Genomic DNA, 18,810 nt, shown 5'->3' with positions numbered 1-18,810 from the left:
CGCTTCTCAGTGCTGTAACTTGTAAATGCGTAAACATAAATGGCTGAAGTTTTGACAGGCGTCATTTAAAGGATCAAGCTCGACGAAAATGGTTCACATTAGGGAATACTAATGCCATCTCTTAGAATTTTCAGGTTCTTATCAGACTGCCTAGTATCTCCTTTCGGGGTTGTCACAGAAGAAAGTTCCTAGAGAATTAATAAAAGAGGACATAATTCTGCGTAAGTTAAAAAAAAAAGAAAATGGTCCTACTCCCCAATAGGTCACGAGTATATAGGTCCCAAATATGCTTATTTTTCGGTCTTTTTTCACCGATAATCCGAAAGTCGTGTTGGTTCGGTGAAAAAAGAAAAAAAATAGGTATATTTGGATGGGCATTACTCGTGACCTATTGGGAGTAGGAATATTTTCTTTTTTTAAGTCCTCTTGTATTCTCTCTCGAGCAACAGAAACAAAAAAAAACATATGATTTTTGGCAAAAAATTGTAAAAAATCGTAGTTTTTTGAAAGGCCGTAACCCCGAAACTATTTGAGATAGAACTTTTTTTTTTGGTTTTACACAGAATTTTTTCTACTTTAATTTGTTTAAGAACACTTTTACCTTTTAAATGCACAGAAAAGCACCAATCTAATCTAATCTAATGATATTCTGCACCTTTTTCCAAAAAAGTTTCCGTGTTCCGGGATGAAATCCGGTTCACAGAACCTGACCCAATATTATGCACTCCCAAATGCAGTACTTAGGACAAAAAAATGACTGCCCAGAAATTACCATCTAAAAATACCAGATGACTGGACTAGTAAGTACAAAATCGGTTCTTTTTCTGACTTCACTAAAATGGCCATAATCCTCGCTTGCAACGCGGAAGCGTAAGCGTCTGTGCATAACCAGTGGCGAGTGCACATGCATAGTTGATCAGTGTTCTGGTCAAATTTCCGCGTAAATGTAAATTTTAGAAAAGAAAAATTGCTTTTTTTTAAATAAAAATTATTAGTAAATTTCTTGAATTAATTCTTAAAACAAATTAAGAGTGTCAGACATTCAGTTTAAACAGAAAAATGTAATATTTTTAACACTGGTCACTTTTTCTTGCATAGTTTTTAACTTCACTATCAAATGTCACACAAAACTACCGTTTCTATGTATAAATAATAACCTTAGAACCAAAACATAAAATCAAATGTAGGACACAATTTTTTATCACTACACTTTAATTGTTAAATTGTGCACATAGTAAGCAGCAATTGATCGCGTTTGGTGTAAAAATAGAAACACACGTACTTTGAAACGTTCTTTCAGTAGACAATAAATTTATCTCTATTTGACCAGAAAAAATTACGCACACTAGTGAACGGTAAACTTCCCAATTGGGAATGTTTACACTTCGATGCACCATATGGAGTTTAAAGTAATTATTGCATACTAAAAGTCTTTATCGAAAATACAGTATTTCATATGGAATTTTCATCTTACACAGTAAAAAAACAAAACAATTATTGGCCTATTTATTGTAAATTTTAACACATAAACTTATTTCAAATCAAACATGAACTCAATGTAAATTTTCATTAATTTATACGATAACTTTACTATACCTAGCACTATACTCGACATGTTATTTTTTCCTAAAAATTCTGTAGTGTACTAGTCAGTGCATAATTTATGCATGAAATATTTATTATCTTAAAAATCTGACCTAAATGTTAGGTTGGAATTCGTATTTCAATTCCACTCGTCTATTATTCATGTTCTTTGCAGAATCTGGATCAAATTTTTCGCTAAAACATTACTTAACGATTATTTAAGCTTGTAATGCACTGAAACTTACATGACAGAAAAATAATTTTTTTTTTAGAATAACATGTTTGACAAGAAAGGTGTTTTTTCACTGTATAATATGGAAACTATCTGAAACGCTTTGTTTGGGATAAATACTTATTTTTACTATTAAATAGTTGTTTCAAGCTAGAAAAACAATTGTAAGAAAACAGAGGGAACAAGGGCGCGTTCACACGATTGCAGTTCAGCAGATTGCATGCAGAAAGCAAAGATAGTATACACCTAGATCAAAGATATTATACAGCTAGATCTTTGCAGACAGTCGCAAAGAGTGAAAGATATGGAAAATGTATCGATAGGTCCCCTACCGACAAAAATCTCAGAGTATTATCAGGCGAAATAGCCTGGCCGGTTTGAGACTTTCTGCAGGTTCGATTTGAATGATTTAGTCTCAGAGATAGTCAGAGGGATTTGGGTCCTTTTCAAGGTCCTTTTAGAGGTCCTTTTAAGACTGATACGACGGTAATATAATGGTCCTTTTGTATTCGTCACGTACCGGGCGGGCAGAGTTATTTAGGGTAGTTGGCCGTCGCTAACCCGACTCTCGCTTTTTACATTTTTCTTCAAATTATTAACATTTTTTTTAGTTAATGTATTTTTTCATTATACTTATTTATAATTATAACTTACATACTAATATACAATTTTCTAGTTGGATTAAATAATATTCTCTTTTTTGGCGTATCTCATTCCATTCACGAGAAACATATTTTAATTCCAATTTTAAATATTTATAAAAAAAAATTGATATCTGAAATAATCGAAACCGGTAGATTCCCAATTATTATATTTTAGATTGTTAGCTATGAAATTAAAAAAAATCTATTTCTTAATTTTAATCCGAAAGCTTAACAAAGGACCCTTGAGTGTCAGTTACTCCATTGAGATCGCATCTCTGCTTGTTATTTATGATCGTATTTTTATTTAAATTTAGGAAAGGAAATTTTAAATCCTTCAAAACATTTCAACGAGCTACCTGGACCTTTAAATATATCTACCTCAGTGCCTGCGGAGAATTTCTCAGAGCCTTGAGAATCTTTAGCATATATTCTGAGATTTCTATCGGCAGAGTACTGAAAAAAGGGAAAAATCGAGTTACGTTATTTTTAAACTGGCTCAGTAAAGTTACGAGATATAGAATCTGCACGCTACAGATGCGTTGTTTTTAAAAAGCTCCGGTACAGTTAGGGGATTTAGAATTGACCCGCGTGAGATAGGTGTTTTTTTATTAGGATACATGTTTTTGAAATATTACAAACATTTTTTATATGTTTCTAATACAAGTTAACCTATAATATGAATGATAAAAAGCAATATTGTCTATGACATGACAGTAGCAGTGCAAGAGAGGATATGTTTCAGAAATTTTGAGATTTCATAAATTTAAACCGAAGTAAATATTTATGTACTAACGCAGCTCAACATTTTTGAAACATAACCTCTCTTGCACTGCTACTGTCATGCCATAGACAATATTGCTTTTTATCATTCGTATTATAGGTTAACTTGTATTAGAATCATATAAAAAGTGTTTGTAATATTTCAAAAACATATAGTACTTCCCATTTCCGTCGATTGCATTTCGATTTGAAACGAAACAGAATTGCGACGATTAGAATTAGCTCTACTAAAAAAAGTGAAAAATCGAGTTACGTTGTTTTAAAACGGGTTCAGTAAAGTTACGAGGTTTAGAATCTGCATGCTACAGATGCGTTGTTTTTAAAGAGGTCCGGTACAGTTAGGGGATTTAGAATTGACCCGCGTGAGATAGGTGTTTTTTTATTGGGACCCATCGGTATGTTCTGTTATCTATCTCTTTCACTCCTGCGAACTTTGTGGATGAAATCTGCTGATCTGCAATCGTATGCAAGCGTACTAATGAAGAAGCAACGTGCCTGTATAGCCCACTACACACACGCATCTGTCACTAATTAAAGATGCATAATTTCGCAGTCGTTACTGCACGCATGTGAACATGGCAAATTATTGGAGTTGGGAAAAATTATCGTATGCTATGTACTACATATGGGACAGAATACGTCAAGTGTCCCCACCTAAAATTAATTTTGTTTTTTGATCGGGTTGAAACTTGGTTGGAATATAGTCCTACTGGACCTAGATTAATCCATCAAACCATAGGTTCATTTAGCAACCGGTTGTCGATATACAGGAGCCTGAAGTTTTCATTTTTTTCACGTGTTTCTTCACCTTCACGTTAGTGTAACTTATTTTAGGATGATCCGATTCGACTTTTATTATAGTGTTTTAGAAAGTTGAGTTTTTGTACTTTAGTATTATTATAACGATATATTAAACAAAAATTATATGTATTTTTGTTTTAAAATCAAAATTGACATTGAATTTTTAAAGAAAAAAACACCATGTTAAAAAAAATTCGATTAAAAAAATAGCTTTTTTATACTCTTTAAAATCATTTAGAATAAATTGTGGGCCGGAAATGTTTTCTTGGTCAAATTTAGGTTTTTACGGTCGAGGATACCACGTTAATCTTCCGCAGCTCTCGGAAACGAATACTGTCAGGTCTAATGTGCCCTAACATTATATTTAATTTTGTTGAGATGTTTATCTGTGCAGAAATATATAAATTGCGTTATATATTTCACCTCACATCTTTTATTTTATTCAGAATGAGAATAAGAATCTAAATTTGACCACGAAACCATTTGTGGCCCAGTTTTCATTCTACATGCCTTTAAAGAGTATAAAAAAGCTTCTTTTTGAAATATAAACAAAAATGTTAATATAAAAAGAGCTTTCCAAAATACTATAATAGAAGTCCAATCAGATCATCCTAAAAGAAGTTACACTAACGTGAAGGTGAAGAAAAGTGTGAAAAAGTGAAAAATTCAGGCCCCTGTATATTGAAACCCGGTTGATAAATGAACCTATGGTTTGGTGGATTAGTGTAGGTCTACGAGGACTATATTCCAGCCAAGTTTTAACCCGAGCAAAAAAAAATTAATTTTAGGTGGGAACACGGCGTATTCTGCCCCATATGTGACCGTCCGCGAAGAAACGAACCTAATGTGCGGTAGGTTCATTTTAAACGAAGAGAATTTGAAGGGGCGGTCCAACGCAGGAACTCCATAAAAGAGCCTCAGTTTTTAGTTGGATAACCATTCGAATTTTTCAGGTATAGGAATAATGTTCTTATTGTGAAAGAGCAAATAAGAAACTAATGATCAGGGATGGGTAAGTAAAATACGCTAGGTAATTTACGCCGTTTTTTTTACCATAAATTACTAGGTATTTTACGTGCCAACTTTCTTACACGATGTAGATTACGCGTATCTGGAACTTTACGATCTGTGTTTTCCGTTTCCCTCCACAAACATAAGCCCTAAAACTTGTTGCTCTTTGCAAACATTCCTTCAAATAAATTTTAAAAATCGTATAGGTACATAAATTTATTGCAATGAAGTTCGTTTATCAGTGTATGTTTTATCAATAAATGTTTTTGTCTACTGTTCTACTGGATTTAGTGTTTTATGTCTACTGGTAAGAAATCTATATTTTGTTAATATTCAAATTTTTAAATTCAATATTTAAAAAATATTTATTTTTTCCAGTGGACCAAAAAATTTAATATTAATTAATTAATTAAGTATTAAGTTGGCCAATATTGCACCATAACAATAATAAAAAATAGATATAAATGTGAAAATTCACAACAAATTACGAAGGCTTTTTAGGTTTCAATAATTTACCGGTATTTCTAAAAAATTATATTAACATATATTTTCATTACAATTATTTGGAAGATCAAAAATAACAATATCTCACAATTATCACTTGTAGACATTTAAAATTAAGATCATTCCATTGAATATATGAAAATCCGGAGTGCATTTTACCTGTTTCCTACGTAAACTACTTCACTTAGGTATTTTACGTGAAAAAAACCTCCAAATACGCGTAACTACTTTTGACGCCTTATCCTTCTTTCACTGTCTATAATCGATTGTTCACTATAGAGCAAAAGCAACTTTAATTTAAAAAATAATGAAAAAAAAATTATTTTAAGAACGAGTCTTTTTCAATTTTTGAAACCGACACATTCTCAGGGAGAAAAAACAATGAAATCCAGGATTTACATGGTGATAAGTTCAAAAACTGACTTAAATACCCTGTAAATCCCGACTTTGTTCGACATTCTCCCTAAGAGATATTTGCCCGGAGTAATGTGCAAAAACTGTCATATACCAAGTTTTAAAATACCAATTTTCATATTCTGCTTGGAAAATTGAAAAAGAACTTGAATTCCGTAACAAGCGATCAAAACTGAATCTTAAGACGTACGTTTTAATACATACAAAAACATTCCAATTTCAATGAAGTTACGAAAGTTTTGAACAAGGTTTTGAAATTTGATTACTTTTTGGTTGTTCTTGAAATCAAATTTTTGTCCATTATTTTCAAAATAAGGACGAAAACCCCTTAAAGTTACGTTCTCATCTCACACATAATTTATTAGATATTTTTATAATTTTTGTATAGTTGTTAGTCAATTTCGGTAGGTAGTCTACCCATTTATTAAAAAATAAGAACAAAAATGGTTAATTTATACATTAACTAATAGTAAGAAAGTACGATGATGCCTTTGTCTACATTGAATTAAAACTGAAATTAAATATATTGTAATACGAATTTTTATAACATTCTAGGATTATTAATGCTTTAATTAGTAACAGTAACACAGGACCACAAAATGAAATCGAAAAGTCCTCCTGACAAACCAAGTGGACTATACGTTTTCGGGTGCGCTGATCACGTATCCGTGGCCCCTATGACCCCTATACGTTTGGATTAAGGTCATCTGAAGATCAACTTCGTTAAACTGAGAAATATCTTTTTGAGCTCAGATTCTGAAAGGGCGGGATATTTTACGTTCGGATATATTTTTACCCATGGGTCCCAGAAAACTCTAGAGGTCATAGGAAGACCAAAAACATTCTTTAGAATATGAAGGTGAAATCGATCATTCTAAATTCCCTGAGAAATATTTTGTCATAGTAGTTGGATACAGTAGAAATGACATTCGCACTTAGATTCACATCCACTTGAAGAAACAACTGCAATTCTGGCACAATTCTCCTGCAATCGCGAGTTCAGTAAGTTATGATCCTGACACCTTCGTATTCTCTAGACGAAGGTGTGAATCTATCATGGCATGCACAAGAAAAAGTAGCTGTACGATGCAGGGATTCGGAACCCCAGTAACGGCGATTGGTCAGGGTGAGCAACCAAGCCCGCAATCGTCAGCATGCGACCGCACATCTACATTGGTGGGTAAGTTAGCCTCTGTAGAGTCTATTGCTATAAGAACAGAAATGATGCCTTGCAATACGCGTGTTGACAACTATTGTGTTATTTGTGGGAAATACACCATCAGTATTGAAAGAAAACCATTTACAGATAAATTAAAAAATTACAGAAATTTCTCCAGCCAAGATACTAGTGGAATGTACAATTTGTGGACTCTGAAAACTATATGCGTAAAATGTAGGTTGCAACTTTACTATCAGAAAAAAAACAAGATTTTCCTCACCAATGATTTGGCGAAATGCGACAGATCACAACACGGATTGCTATTTCCGCTCAACTAACACATCTGAGTACAATCGTAACAAAATATCTCTTATATCTTATGCACCTATTCAGTCTGTGACTCTTCCTGTCCTCATCTCCATTCATCACGATTTGAGAGAAATTAAGATGTCGACTAATAAAGATACTTCTAATATAGATGCGGAAAATATTGAAATGCAAGTTGAAGATTCGAGAGACGAACATAATAATCACAGTTTTATAGATGAATCGGAAGAAATGGCTGATCAACATACGAATTCTAATTTACTCAAGATGAACTGAGTTCTAGCTCCTGAAAATCGTATATCATTCTACCAAAATCGAGACTGCTCATTTAGGGAATTTTTTTTAACGTATTGAATTTGGTATATTATAACGGTGTTGAAGGTCTATTTATAGCGTCTATTTATAGATTCTTCGACAATTTTAAAAGCTGCTTTGCTCCATAATGACAACATGTATGCTCCTATACCAGTCGGTCATTCTGTCGTATTAAAAGAAGAATATTATGATCTTCATTTAGTGCTTCAGAAGTTGAATTACGTTTTTCACGGCTGGCAGTTAATCGGAGATTTAAAAATAACGACTACCTTATTAGACTAACAAAGTTGATTCACAAAAAAATCAATGTTTTATTTGTGAATGGGACAGTCGAGACCGAAAACAACATTATTTTTGGTTAAACAATTCATCAAAGCAATGAAGAACTTACCAGCAGGAAGTGATGCATTTATGTACATCTTTGAGAAGTTTCCAAAACTTTCTGAAGCTAAAATTAATAAAGGAGTATTTGATGGCCCACAGATAAGGGAACTGTTGCAGGATAAAGAATTTGAAGAAGAATGTAAACAAGGAGCGAGCGGCATAGCAACGTTTCAGAGAACATCAACAAAAATTTCTAGGAAATAATAAAGATGCCGATTACAAAAATATTTTGAATAGAAAGTTAAGAAATTATAGAGAAATGGGATGCCTAATGAATTTAAAGTTCCATTTTCTTAATTTCCATATTGATTACTTCCCGGAAATTTTGGGGACTTCAGCGAGGAACAGGTTGAGAGATTTCACAAAGACTTCAATGATGTCGAAAGAAGATACCAAGGTTATTGGCACGTAAGAATGATGGCGAATACTACTACTCTACATGAAAGAATAGCTCTTTGTAGATATTTCGCCAGTAAACGAACACGTTATTCGTGAATTTATTTTATTAATGTGCATATATAACCTTCATGTTGCCTCTAGAGTTTTCTGGGACCCATGGGTAAAGATATATCCGAACGTAAAATTTCCCGCTCTTTCATAATCTGAGCTCAAACAGATGATATCTCTCAAATTAACGAAGTTGATCTTCAAATGACCTTAATCAAGACGTATAGAGATCATAGGAGCAACGGACTCGTGAACAGCGCACCCGAAAACGTATAATCTACTTGATGTGGTCGGAGGACTTTTCGATTTCATTTTGTGGTCCTGTATAACTCTTCAAGTAAGCCTTCTCAGACAATTTTCTGAACATTTGAAGTCAATTAAGTCTCACGGGGTCACGATTACAAGGACGTTTTTATGCTTTTATTTTTGTTATGCAAAAATTAAAGTAAAAAGACATGTGAATACATCAGATGTGATTAAATTAATTTTTACAGTGTAGACACAGGATTTTTTCTCGATTTCGAAATAAAATATTTGAATACATTATCTAGGAAAATAATGGTAAAAAATGGAAAGTCACGCAAAATTATCCATGAAGTTTGCTTTAAAAATGAGCCCAAGAAATTGTAAAAATGTTCACTAAATCTCGAATTATCATCAAAATTATAGAGCTTCGATGTCCTGTCCTTTATGAATTCACAGAAAATTAAGATAAAAGACTGGAGAAGACGCTCGTCCGATAGATTTTTATCTTGCGCACGCCTTTCAATTTTTATGCTAATTCAAGAACCAGTGAACACTTCTTTACTTTCTTAAGCTCATTTTAAAGTAAAGCCGAATTTGAATAATAAAAATAAACAAAAATAATAAATTATACCGACATTTCTCACTCACTTAGAACTAATTTTACGTGGAATTTAATAAGCTTTCCAATGCTAACGTAGAAATTATTCTATTTCATTTTTTCCCGGATTTCTCATATTCCTGGATAGTACTGTAAATATGAAAATAAAATAAAAAAATAACCTCAACCGGCTTGGAATAGATAAAATGACCCAATTAAATAAACGAGAGTCTGAAAATAAAATATGAAATAGGGAAATAAGATATTACCAGTTGCTGCGATGTGATTCACTAACGTGTATCCATCGTCAGCTGCCAATAACGTAGCAGGAAACATAATTGCGTGGAATGGAACATTATCCTTCGCCATGAACTGATAGAGATGGATATTGGAATCCTTCGTGGGCTTCCACCACTGTTCATAATGTTTTGTGAATCTCTTAGTAATACTTATGTAGCCCAATGGAGCGTCAAACCACACGTAAAACACTTTGTCCCTGTATCCATCCAAAGGAACTGGAATTCCCCATTTCAAATCTCTTGTTATGCACCTCGGTTTCAGTCCATCTCGAAGCCACGGTTTAGTTACTGCTCTCGCTACTGAAGACCAGTTACTATCGACACTTTCGATCCACTCTTTTAATTTATCTTGCAACTGGAAGAGAATTAAATACAGCAAATTAGTTTTTAGTTGTCGAGACTTTTTAATCAGAATATAACAGAAAATAGCCACCGAGTCACTGATAATGGAAAAGATATTACTCTGTTTCTACAATCTGCAGACTACTACAAAAGTCAGTTTATTATCTGCAAAGGGGCTATTCAAGTATTACGTATGTGTTTTAAAAAGAGGGGGGGAGTCGAAATAGATGCTTACTATCGTATATTCGTAATGCAAAAATGTTTATCATGGGGGGGGGGGGGTCCGAAAATAAGTAAATTTATGCTACGTAATACTGAAACGGCCCCACGTTTGGTTATTAAATTTTTTAGTTACTTTACTTTGGGTAAATCGAGGAAAAACTGTGTGGAAGCCTTGACGACCGGCTTGTTATTGCAAACTTTACACCTCGGATTGATTAATTCAGTGGCATTAACAAGATGTCCACATCCATCGCACTGGTCACCTCGAGCATCTTCGTATTTGCATCCTGGACAAGTTCCTTCGACGAACCTATCTGCTAAAAATCGATTGCAGGTTTCGCACAATAATTGATCCACAGAGTCATTCAGAATGTACCCCTGTGATTTTATTCTTAAAAACATGTCCTGAACAATCCTACACGAAATAAAGAAGGCACAAAATATTAGAAATGTTCAATTTTCAGAAAAGATAAACGCGTGAAACTATTGACAATCTTTGCTCTTACTCTGTCTGTTCAGCAGTAGTAGTTCGTCCAAAATAATCAAAGCCGATATTAAACCAGCGGTAAATATCATTGTGAATGCTGTAAAATTTATCACAGATTTCTTGAGGTGTCATTTTTTCTTCAAGAGCCTTAGTCTCCGTTGCTGTTCCATACTCGTCTGTTCCACTAAGAAAATAATAAACAAGGTTATTTAGTAATGTATTACTTGCAGTTCGCATTAATAAAATAAATATATTTACCAGATAAATAGCGTATTGTAATTTCTTTGTCGGCAGTATCTATAAAAAGGGGAACATTATGAGATAAAATCATTAATAATTAAATTCAAATATATATTTTTTATTATTAATTCGAACCTGGCAAAAATATCTGCTGAAAGAACACAACCTATGATATTCCCTAAATGAGGAACATTATTCACATAGGGAAGAGCTGAAGTCACAAGAACATTTCTTTCGAGAAAAACAGGTCTGAAAAAAGTAATGATTGAATAAAGACCACTCTCGAAACCTCCCAGCCCAAGATTAATTTTACAAGCAAGAAATAGTTGGGGTGGGGGAAGTGTGCAGCGTATTGCTCATTAGTTAAATTAAATTCTCTTAAGTTTAGCAGAATTTGTAAATTTACTCTTCCTTTACATATCTAAACATTTTTCACCATACACAGGATTCGTAGGTTCCACTGAACGATAAAAAGATGTCGTCCAACTATCTTGGATATAACGAAGTTCTTCAGCACTGATTAAGTCCATATCCTTCTCGTCTTCAGCTTTTGTCTGAAAATAATAACCGATGGTAAGTAATTTTAGGGTATAATTTTAATGGAAGATAAGAATCAAGAGAATTTTGTTTTAAATGACTCACATCGCTAGCTGGTTTACTTTGTTTTCCAAGAGTATACAAATTAAGAGGGAACCAAGATGCTGCTTGAATACATGCAATGCCTTTGACACCTCTTTCAGGTTTGAAAACTTTTAGTGATTCCTGATTGGAAATGCAACCATATTTTAAATTTACAAGCATCATATCAAACGAGATATAAAACTTAGACAGTGAATAATTAAAACCAATGATTTACCTGCACTATTGAAATTGCATCGATTACTTTCAGCCAATTTTCTATGTGAGCGAATTCCTTCAACATTAAATTAACTTCAGGAATAGCGACTGCCATCCAAAGAGTTACCCAAAGGCAGGCATCCACTACTGATAAGTCATTATTACTCTGCAAAAAAATAAAATTACTTTTTGATTTGAAGTTAGGATTGCTTTGCCTTTTTCTGCCACTTTTATTCACCTTAATTAAGTACTTTTTGTCTTTCAAAGCCGCATTCAGTTCATTTAAAAGAAACGATATCCCAGGCTTATGAGATGTATCCAATGTTCCTGATCCACCATAAGATACTAGAGCAGGCTGAAAAATATCGCACAAGATGCATGCATTTATTAAGAAAAAAAAGCTTTGAACTTGTATGCGTGAATTTTGTTTATGATTAAGTTTAAGTCATTATAATATATTAAAAATGTGTTTTCTTTTAACTTATTATGTGTTTAAATCATTTTTGTTACTGTTGTGGTCGCTGCTTTGGCACATTCTAAGTAGCGCGCGGTCCGCTTCGCTCGTAAGTTATATTTCAACTTGTCAGAGATTATTGCCTATATTTTTAGTCCAGGCATCTGGTACTTTTATACCGTATTAAGTAAGTAATTCGCGGTTTTTGCTAAAACGGGTTATGAGGGCATGTGATACTTACAGTTTCCCTGGCTTTTTTTCCACAAAAGCGAAAATTTTTAAAAACTGAATTCGAAGATGCTATAAAATGCCATAACGGGCGTCCCCGGACTCTTTTTTGAGGGATAATAACAAAAAAAATGTATTGTGCTAAATAAAAATTTTATGCATATGCATTATTTTGAGGTTACGTCGTTTTTCATCTCTGCCTTTCCGATAATCTGGAAATTATTTATGAAATAAACTTTTTTGATTGCCTGCAAACAAGGTTAGTTCCGGGAGATTAGTTACTATGTTTATTTGTAAGTCCAAAGTTTTCGGCCAAAAATATTGTATAGTTTGCAAGTAACGCTTGAGTGAATTGTAACACACATAACCTCGAAATATACACACACGTTGTTACCAATATCAAAAATTTTTTGATGAAAAACACAAAAAAGTGTGTGGGGACGTCCGTTAGCATGTTCACTATCATTTCCCAGATTTTGAAGGCAAAATATTTCTTATCCTAGGAAAAAAGCCGGGAGAATCTAACACTGAAAAAATCGATGCTATTTCCTAAGCGCTATGTAAATTAATCACATTTTGCTAAATTAAAACTTTTTTTAATTAACCCACAAAAAAGTGTGTGAGGATGTCCGTTAGCATATTCGCTATCAATTCCCAAATTTTTAAGATAAAATATTTATTATTCTAGAAAACAAGCCGGGGGAACCTAAAACTGGTTTGCGTAGACTGACCCGCCCCATTAAATTTTAGAGCAAAATGATCAACACCAAAATTAAACTAGAGGAAATTCTGAAAAAATTGAAGGCAAAAAAATCACCCTATCTTCAATAAGTGCCGAGTTTTGGTCCTACAAAGAACCCGTATTGTTTTGAAAAAATAGGTGAAAATTCCAATTCTGAAGTTTGTATCTGTACTTTGGAACCTGTTAATTTTACAGAAACATTTTCAAACCCTCAATTGAAGTAGAAGTGATTTCAAGTAATTCTAAAAAAATACAATGAAAAATACAATACAATGTCAGAAGCTATGTCCTCACAAAGTTGAACACTTTTGACCTATTTTTCAGGGCAAATTATTCGTGATCAGTTTTTTCAAATCAAAAAGTTTACGCAAAACAGCTTGTTTCGTACATATCCTACAGAAAAACAAATTATAGAGGACTAAATTCTACGTAAAATAAAAATTAAAAATTTAGCTCATATATCTGTTGTCGACATTATATGAAAAAATATGTATAAAAATTAACTGTTTTTACATTACTTATCTATTATTTATAAAAAAAATGTTATTAAAGGAATTAGTTTTATAACGTTGCATTATTTTTTGTCGAGTGCTAAAAATTGACGAACTAATCATCGCAGTTGAAATTATTATTGTTAATGGTTTATGATCAAAATATATGTAAACAAATTATTTACATAATAATGTAATTAATAAAGACACTAATTAAATGATTGAATAATTTTCGAGTTTCTTAGATATAGACTATCTTTTAATACCAAGTCATTTATCAGTCAATTAATTAATCAATTATTTAATTAGTTTCTTCGCCTCTTACATTATTATTTGATTAATTTATTTACATATTCTTTTATCATCAACAATTAACAAAAAAATTTTCCTCTGCGCTTAGTTTATTAATTCTTGGCACTCCTAGGCATAAAATAATACGTTATAAAACTAATCCCTTTAATGAGATTTTTTATCAATAATAAAGAAAAAATGTAAAACCAGATAGTTTTTTTCATTTAATTTCGACAACAGAAATTCTGAAAAAAAACAGATATTCTTGAAAAATGTGTTATTTTTTAACAAAAAAGGAGAAAAAAGTGTACATACAGAGCCTTCCGAATGGAAAGGGTCAAAGTTTCATGGCTATAACTCGTGACCTACACTGCAGTGCATAAGTTTTAGGTCACTGCTTTTTTTATCACTGATTAAATTCTCTTAATTACAATTATACCAGAACTAAAAACATGTAACTTTAAAAGGTTGATTATTTTCTAAATTCTGTATAAAATAAGTTCAGGGTGAAGCCACTTTGTTCAGTTTTTAAGTAGATATTGCAAAAATAGTGTAAATTTAATTGTTTTCTTAAATTTTTTAACAAATTCCGAAATAGTAAACATTTTTCAATGATCTTGGGCTCATTTTGAAGCTATTTTTTCATTGTATCACAACAGCTTACGAGTTTAATTTGTGAAAAATTTCTTTTCGAATTGAAAAGAACTTGAAGTTGTCATAAAAAAGTAGGAAAATTGCAATATTATTTTTGGTAACCAAAATATTTTTGTAAAATATATGAAACATATAATCATGATGTTTCCATATAATTTCCTTAAAATATATATTTATTTAACTTTTATTCTGAATTCCCTACAGAATAAAAGTCATCAGAATAAAAGTTAAATAAATATATATTTTAAGGAAATTATATGGAAACAATATGATTATGTTTCATATGTTTTACGAAAATATTTTTGTTACCAAAAATAATATTGCAATTTTTCCAACTTTTTTGTTACAACTTCAAGTTCTTGCAATTTGAAAAGAATTTTTTGACAAATTAAACTCGTAAGCTGTTGTGCTACAATGAAAAAATAGCTTCAAAGTGAGCCCAAGAACATTTAAAAATATTGATTATTTCAGAAGTTATTGAAAATTTAAGAAAACATTGAAATTTGCTGATGAACATATTGCTGTAAAATTCTATGGGGCGGGTCAGTTTACATAAACACGATTTTTTGAGCTTTTTTCTAAAATATCTCCGAGAGACACGTGTGTAATTTCTAGAAAACTTGGAATTTTAATTAGGACCTCTTAATAAAGGATTTGAAAAAAACGTCCATTACCTACTTAATAAAGTAAAAAGCACATATGATTTTCCTCGAGAAAACAATTCACTAGGTAAAAACAAATATTTTGTAAAAAAGTACACAAATCACTTATAGACGTCCTGTTTTGTAACCTAAGGTCGGCCAGATAATTCATGGAATTAATGGCTAGCGCCATACATTGAAGTTTGAAAAAAATTATACTTGTCTGTTAATTCTGTTGATTTCAATATGGTACCAACAAAAAAAATACTGAGACATAATCTTTAAAAGTAATTTTGTTTGAGCCGAACAATGTATTACGGAAAAATGATCTGCAAATCCTTATTTTGGCCGCGTGGCCAAGCCAAAGATTTTACTAAAAAATCAAATCCAATCTTTTGGCCAGTGCTTAAAATTTTCCTCAAAGGGCTTTAAAATTTGAATGAATACGCAACCCCGGGCTTAAGCCTTCGCATGAAGACGCGTTTATAATTACCAAACCAGGAGCGAAATTATGTGAGATTAACCTCCTTATTATATATTTCACTGATGAGTGCTCGACCACTCTTTTTATTATACGCTATGTTCTAATATTTTCTGTACCTCGATCCGGGTTTACTTATTCTTATATTGCAACATAAAGCATAAATTTTATTCTTTATCATAATTTCGTATAAAATCATATCCAGTAAGGTTTAGCAGAAAATTTCAGTGTTTAAATTGCTTAGTTTCATTTTTTATGGCTAAAAAAATTTTGATCACAACATGTTTTCAAAAGTTATAGCCTTGTCAGACTACAGATGGACAGAAACGTTTTTGAAGACCGTTCTTTTTTTTACTCAAGGGGATTTCAAAACGTCGAGAATTGATAAAAACTAGATAGGTCAAATTCACATGAATCTAATACTTTCTTTAACAAATTAAGAGAATTAAGAAATATGTTAACTGAAGTATTGACATTATTATTTTGAATTATCAATTATATTTATCAAGCTATTAGCGAAAGTATTGTTAATATCACTTAGCAGAGTAACTTGATTATGTTGAAGAACTCTATTAATCATATTATTTTTTGTATTTTATAATTTAATCGGCATTGCGGTATTTAGATTTTAATGTCCGATCTGAAGACCATTCTAATTCTACACATTAAGCATTTTCACTTCATCGTCAGCTAACTTCATTTCGTTGAATTCTGAGGCGCAAACAATGTACCAAATGCATAGGACAAAACTTTATTTTTGTGTTATCTTCGTAATGAATAATAATCCCCATCATTTTATAATGTCAATAAATAGTTCTTAACAAATAAAAACTATTTTGCAAACACACTTATACAGAAAAAATTAGTTGTTACGAAGTTATTAGGAAAATGGGGCAAAAATGGACTGAATCCCATGCATTTGTTCCATTATTTCCCCCTTAGCCATCAACGAAGTGAAGTTAGCTGGCGATTGAAGTGAAAATACCTACTTACGAATAAAGCAAGGATTTTTTTTATAATTAAGTTTATTACCTGCAATTGAGTAATTTCCCATTCCAGCCATTTTTTACCGACAATACTGGATTCTTCTTCAATTGGAGCTAAAAAATCTACAGCTGCAAGAGTGCTGAAAAGTTCAAGCCCTGGTGCTATCTCTATAACGGGTAACCGTCCTAAGGTACTCTCTGAAAAAAGAAATTCAGCACAATTTTAAACTTACTTTATCATTATACTTATTTATAATTATAACTTATATACTAATATACAATTTTCGACCTGAATTAAAAAATATTGTCTTTTTTGGCGTATCTCATTCCATTTAGAAGAAACGATGTATTAATTCCAATTTTAAACATTGAAAGATAAAAAGTTAGATATCTGAAATAATCGAAACCCGTAGATTCCGAATTATTGTGTTTTAGGCTGTTCACTATGAAATTAAAAAAATCTATTTCTAAATTTTAATCCGAAAGCTTAACAAAGGACCCTTGAGTGTCGGCTACTTTACTGACATAGCCTCTCTGCTTGTTATTTATTATTGTATTTTTATTTCAATTTCGGAAAGGACATTCAAATCCTTTAAAGCGTTTAAAGGAGCTACTCGGATCTTTAAATATATCTACCTGAGTGCCTGCGGAGAATTTCTCAAAGCTTCTCAGAGCCTTGAGAATCTTTAGCATATACTCTGAGATTTCTATCGGTAGGTAAGAGAACATTAATTAGATTCAATGAGTGGTGATATTGAAAAAGGCTATATTTGAATATTTTCTCCTGAATGCAATTAGAATATTTATTCGATAAAAGTATATATTCGAATATTGCTGATATTGACAAGATTGTCGCAAGAGAGGTTAGGATATCTTACCGTTCAAAGCAACTATTTTCACAGTGACAGGTTTCAGCGCTAATTTAGCAGCGAGAACGAGTTTCAGAGCGTTCGGATTGCCTTCGTTCGTTGACACGATCATTTTTGTTAATAATTTAATAAATATGTTCACAAAATATAGGAAACTATGTTCACTACACAACCAAAACACGTGAGCGACAAGAAAATTCTGTCTTCGGAAAGGTCTCCTCTCATGTTACTCTTTGCCCACATTCAACACGAAATTCGTTTCCGCTTGTTGGGCGTGGGCTTACGCCTACTTAGAGGTTAGATTCGGTTCTACATGTTCTACAAGACATACAAAAAGCTTCAAATGGTGCATTAAAATATACACTAGAGGCATACATCATACTGAAAATAATATTTTCATGTCTAATTAAACATCCACATGTGTGATAAATCTTCTATCTCGTTTTTTGAGGTTCTTTTTCTGTATTTTTGTTTTGTGGCTTATTTTCTTGACGGTTCGATCCTCGAGCCATGATCCAATTCCATTATATACATGGTCTAGCCGCACGCAGGAAAAGAAACTGAGCCAATCAGAACCTATCGCTTAATTTCTCCATCTTGAATAATTACGGCGGCAAATGTAAGTGATTTTAAAATATAAAAAGTTATAATTAAAATTTCTTGTCATTTTGAGATATAGAAATATTTTAATTCTTATAAATGGCAATATATTGTTGAAGATAGGTAATGGAAAATACGATTAACTATAATATTAATTTATGTGTTTCATAACCTTTTCCTGCTGACCAACAGTGGCATATGTGTAATAAGAAAAATGAAATTAACGTCAAATGGGAAAGTACGCAATAAATAAAATTATACATTTTACTGCGAACGACATAAACAATGAGTCATTATTTTTAATTGTTCAGAAATACTTTTCCTTAATTTTGGAGGATAATGTGATCGAAAGATATTCGTTCATTCTTGTTTTTCACAATTAGCATAATATAATTAATATATAGAGGTTGAAAAGGGAGAAAGTGGCAAAACCCTACCGAAAGAAATCTCTGAGTTTTCTTGAGCGAAATAGCTTGGCCCATTTGAATCTATAAACAAAG

At 32.1% G+C, this 18,810-nt stretch overlaps 1 protein-coding gene across 2 annotated transcripts in view; it reads right to left on the bottom strand.

The window, feature by feature from the left end:
* Positions 1-18,193, bottom strand: part of LOC117178274 (methionine--tRNA ligase, cytoplasmic) — a 30,632-nt gene extending 12,439 nt beyond the window's left edge. The window contains exons 1-11 of one of the 2 annotated variants that reach the window (XM_033369629.1): positions 17,720-18,193; positions 16,888-17,039; positions 12,112-12,228; positions 11,893-12,039; positions 11,679-11,798; positions 11,454-11,590; positions 11,172-11,285; positions 11,055-11,093; positions 10,816-10,980; positions 10,448-10,724; positions 9,716-10,100 (exon numbers count right to left, since the gene is read on the bottom strand). In XM_033369629.1, coding sequence (XP_033225520.1) covers positions 9,716-10,100; positions 10,448-10,724; positions 10,816-10,980; positions 11,055-11,093; positions 11,172-11,285; positions 11,454-11,590; positions 11,679-11,798; positions 11,893-12,039; positions 12,112-12,228; positions 16,888-17,039; positions 17,720-17,822 — 1,756 coding nt within the window. In that variant the 5' untranslated portion in view covers positions 17,823-18,193. The remainder of the gene's footprint in view (positions 1-9,715; positions 10,101-10,447; positions 10,725-10,815; positions 10,981-11,054; positions 11,094-11,171; positions 11,286-11,453; positions 11,591-11,678; positions 11,799-11,892; positions 12,040-12,111; positions 12,229-16,887; positions 17,040-17,719) is intronic. The other variant, XM_033369630.1, reaches the window with a different exon arrangement.
* Between the last annotated feature and the right edge of the window lie 617 nt (positions 18,194-18,810).

Source organism: Belonocnema kinseyi, chromosome 8 (assembly GCF_010883055.1).
Source record: "Belonocnema kinseyi isolate 2016_QV_RU_SX_M_011 chromosome 8, B_treatae_v1, whole genome shotgun sequence".
Lineage (NCBI taxonomy): Eukaryota > Metazoa > Arthropoda > Insecta > Hymenoptera > Cynipidae > Belonocnema > Belonocnema kinseyi.
The sequence above is the reverse complement of the archived record's forward strand: the minus strand, read 5'-3'. Positions and strand labels throughout refer to the sequence as shown.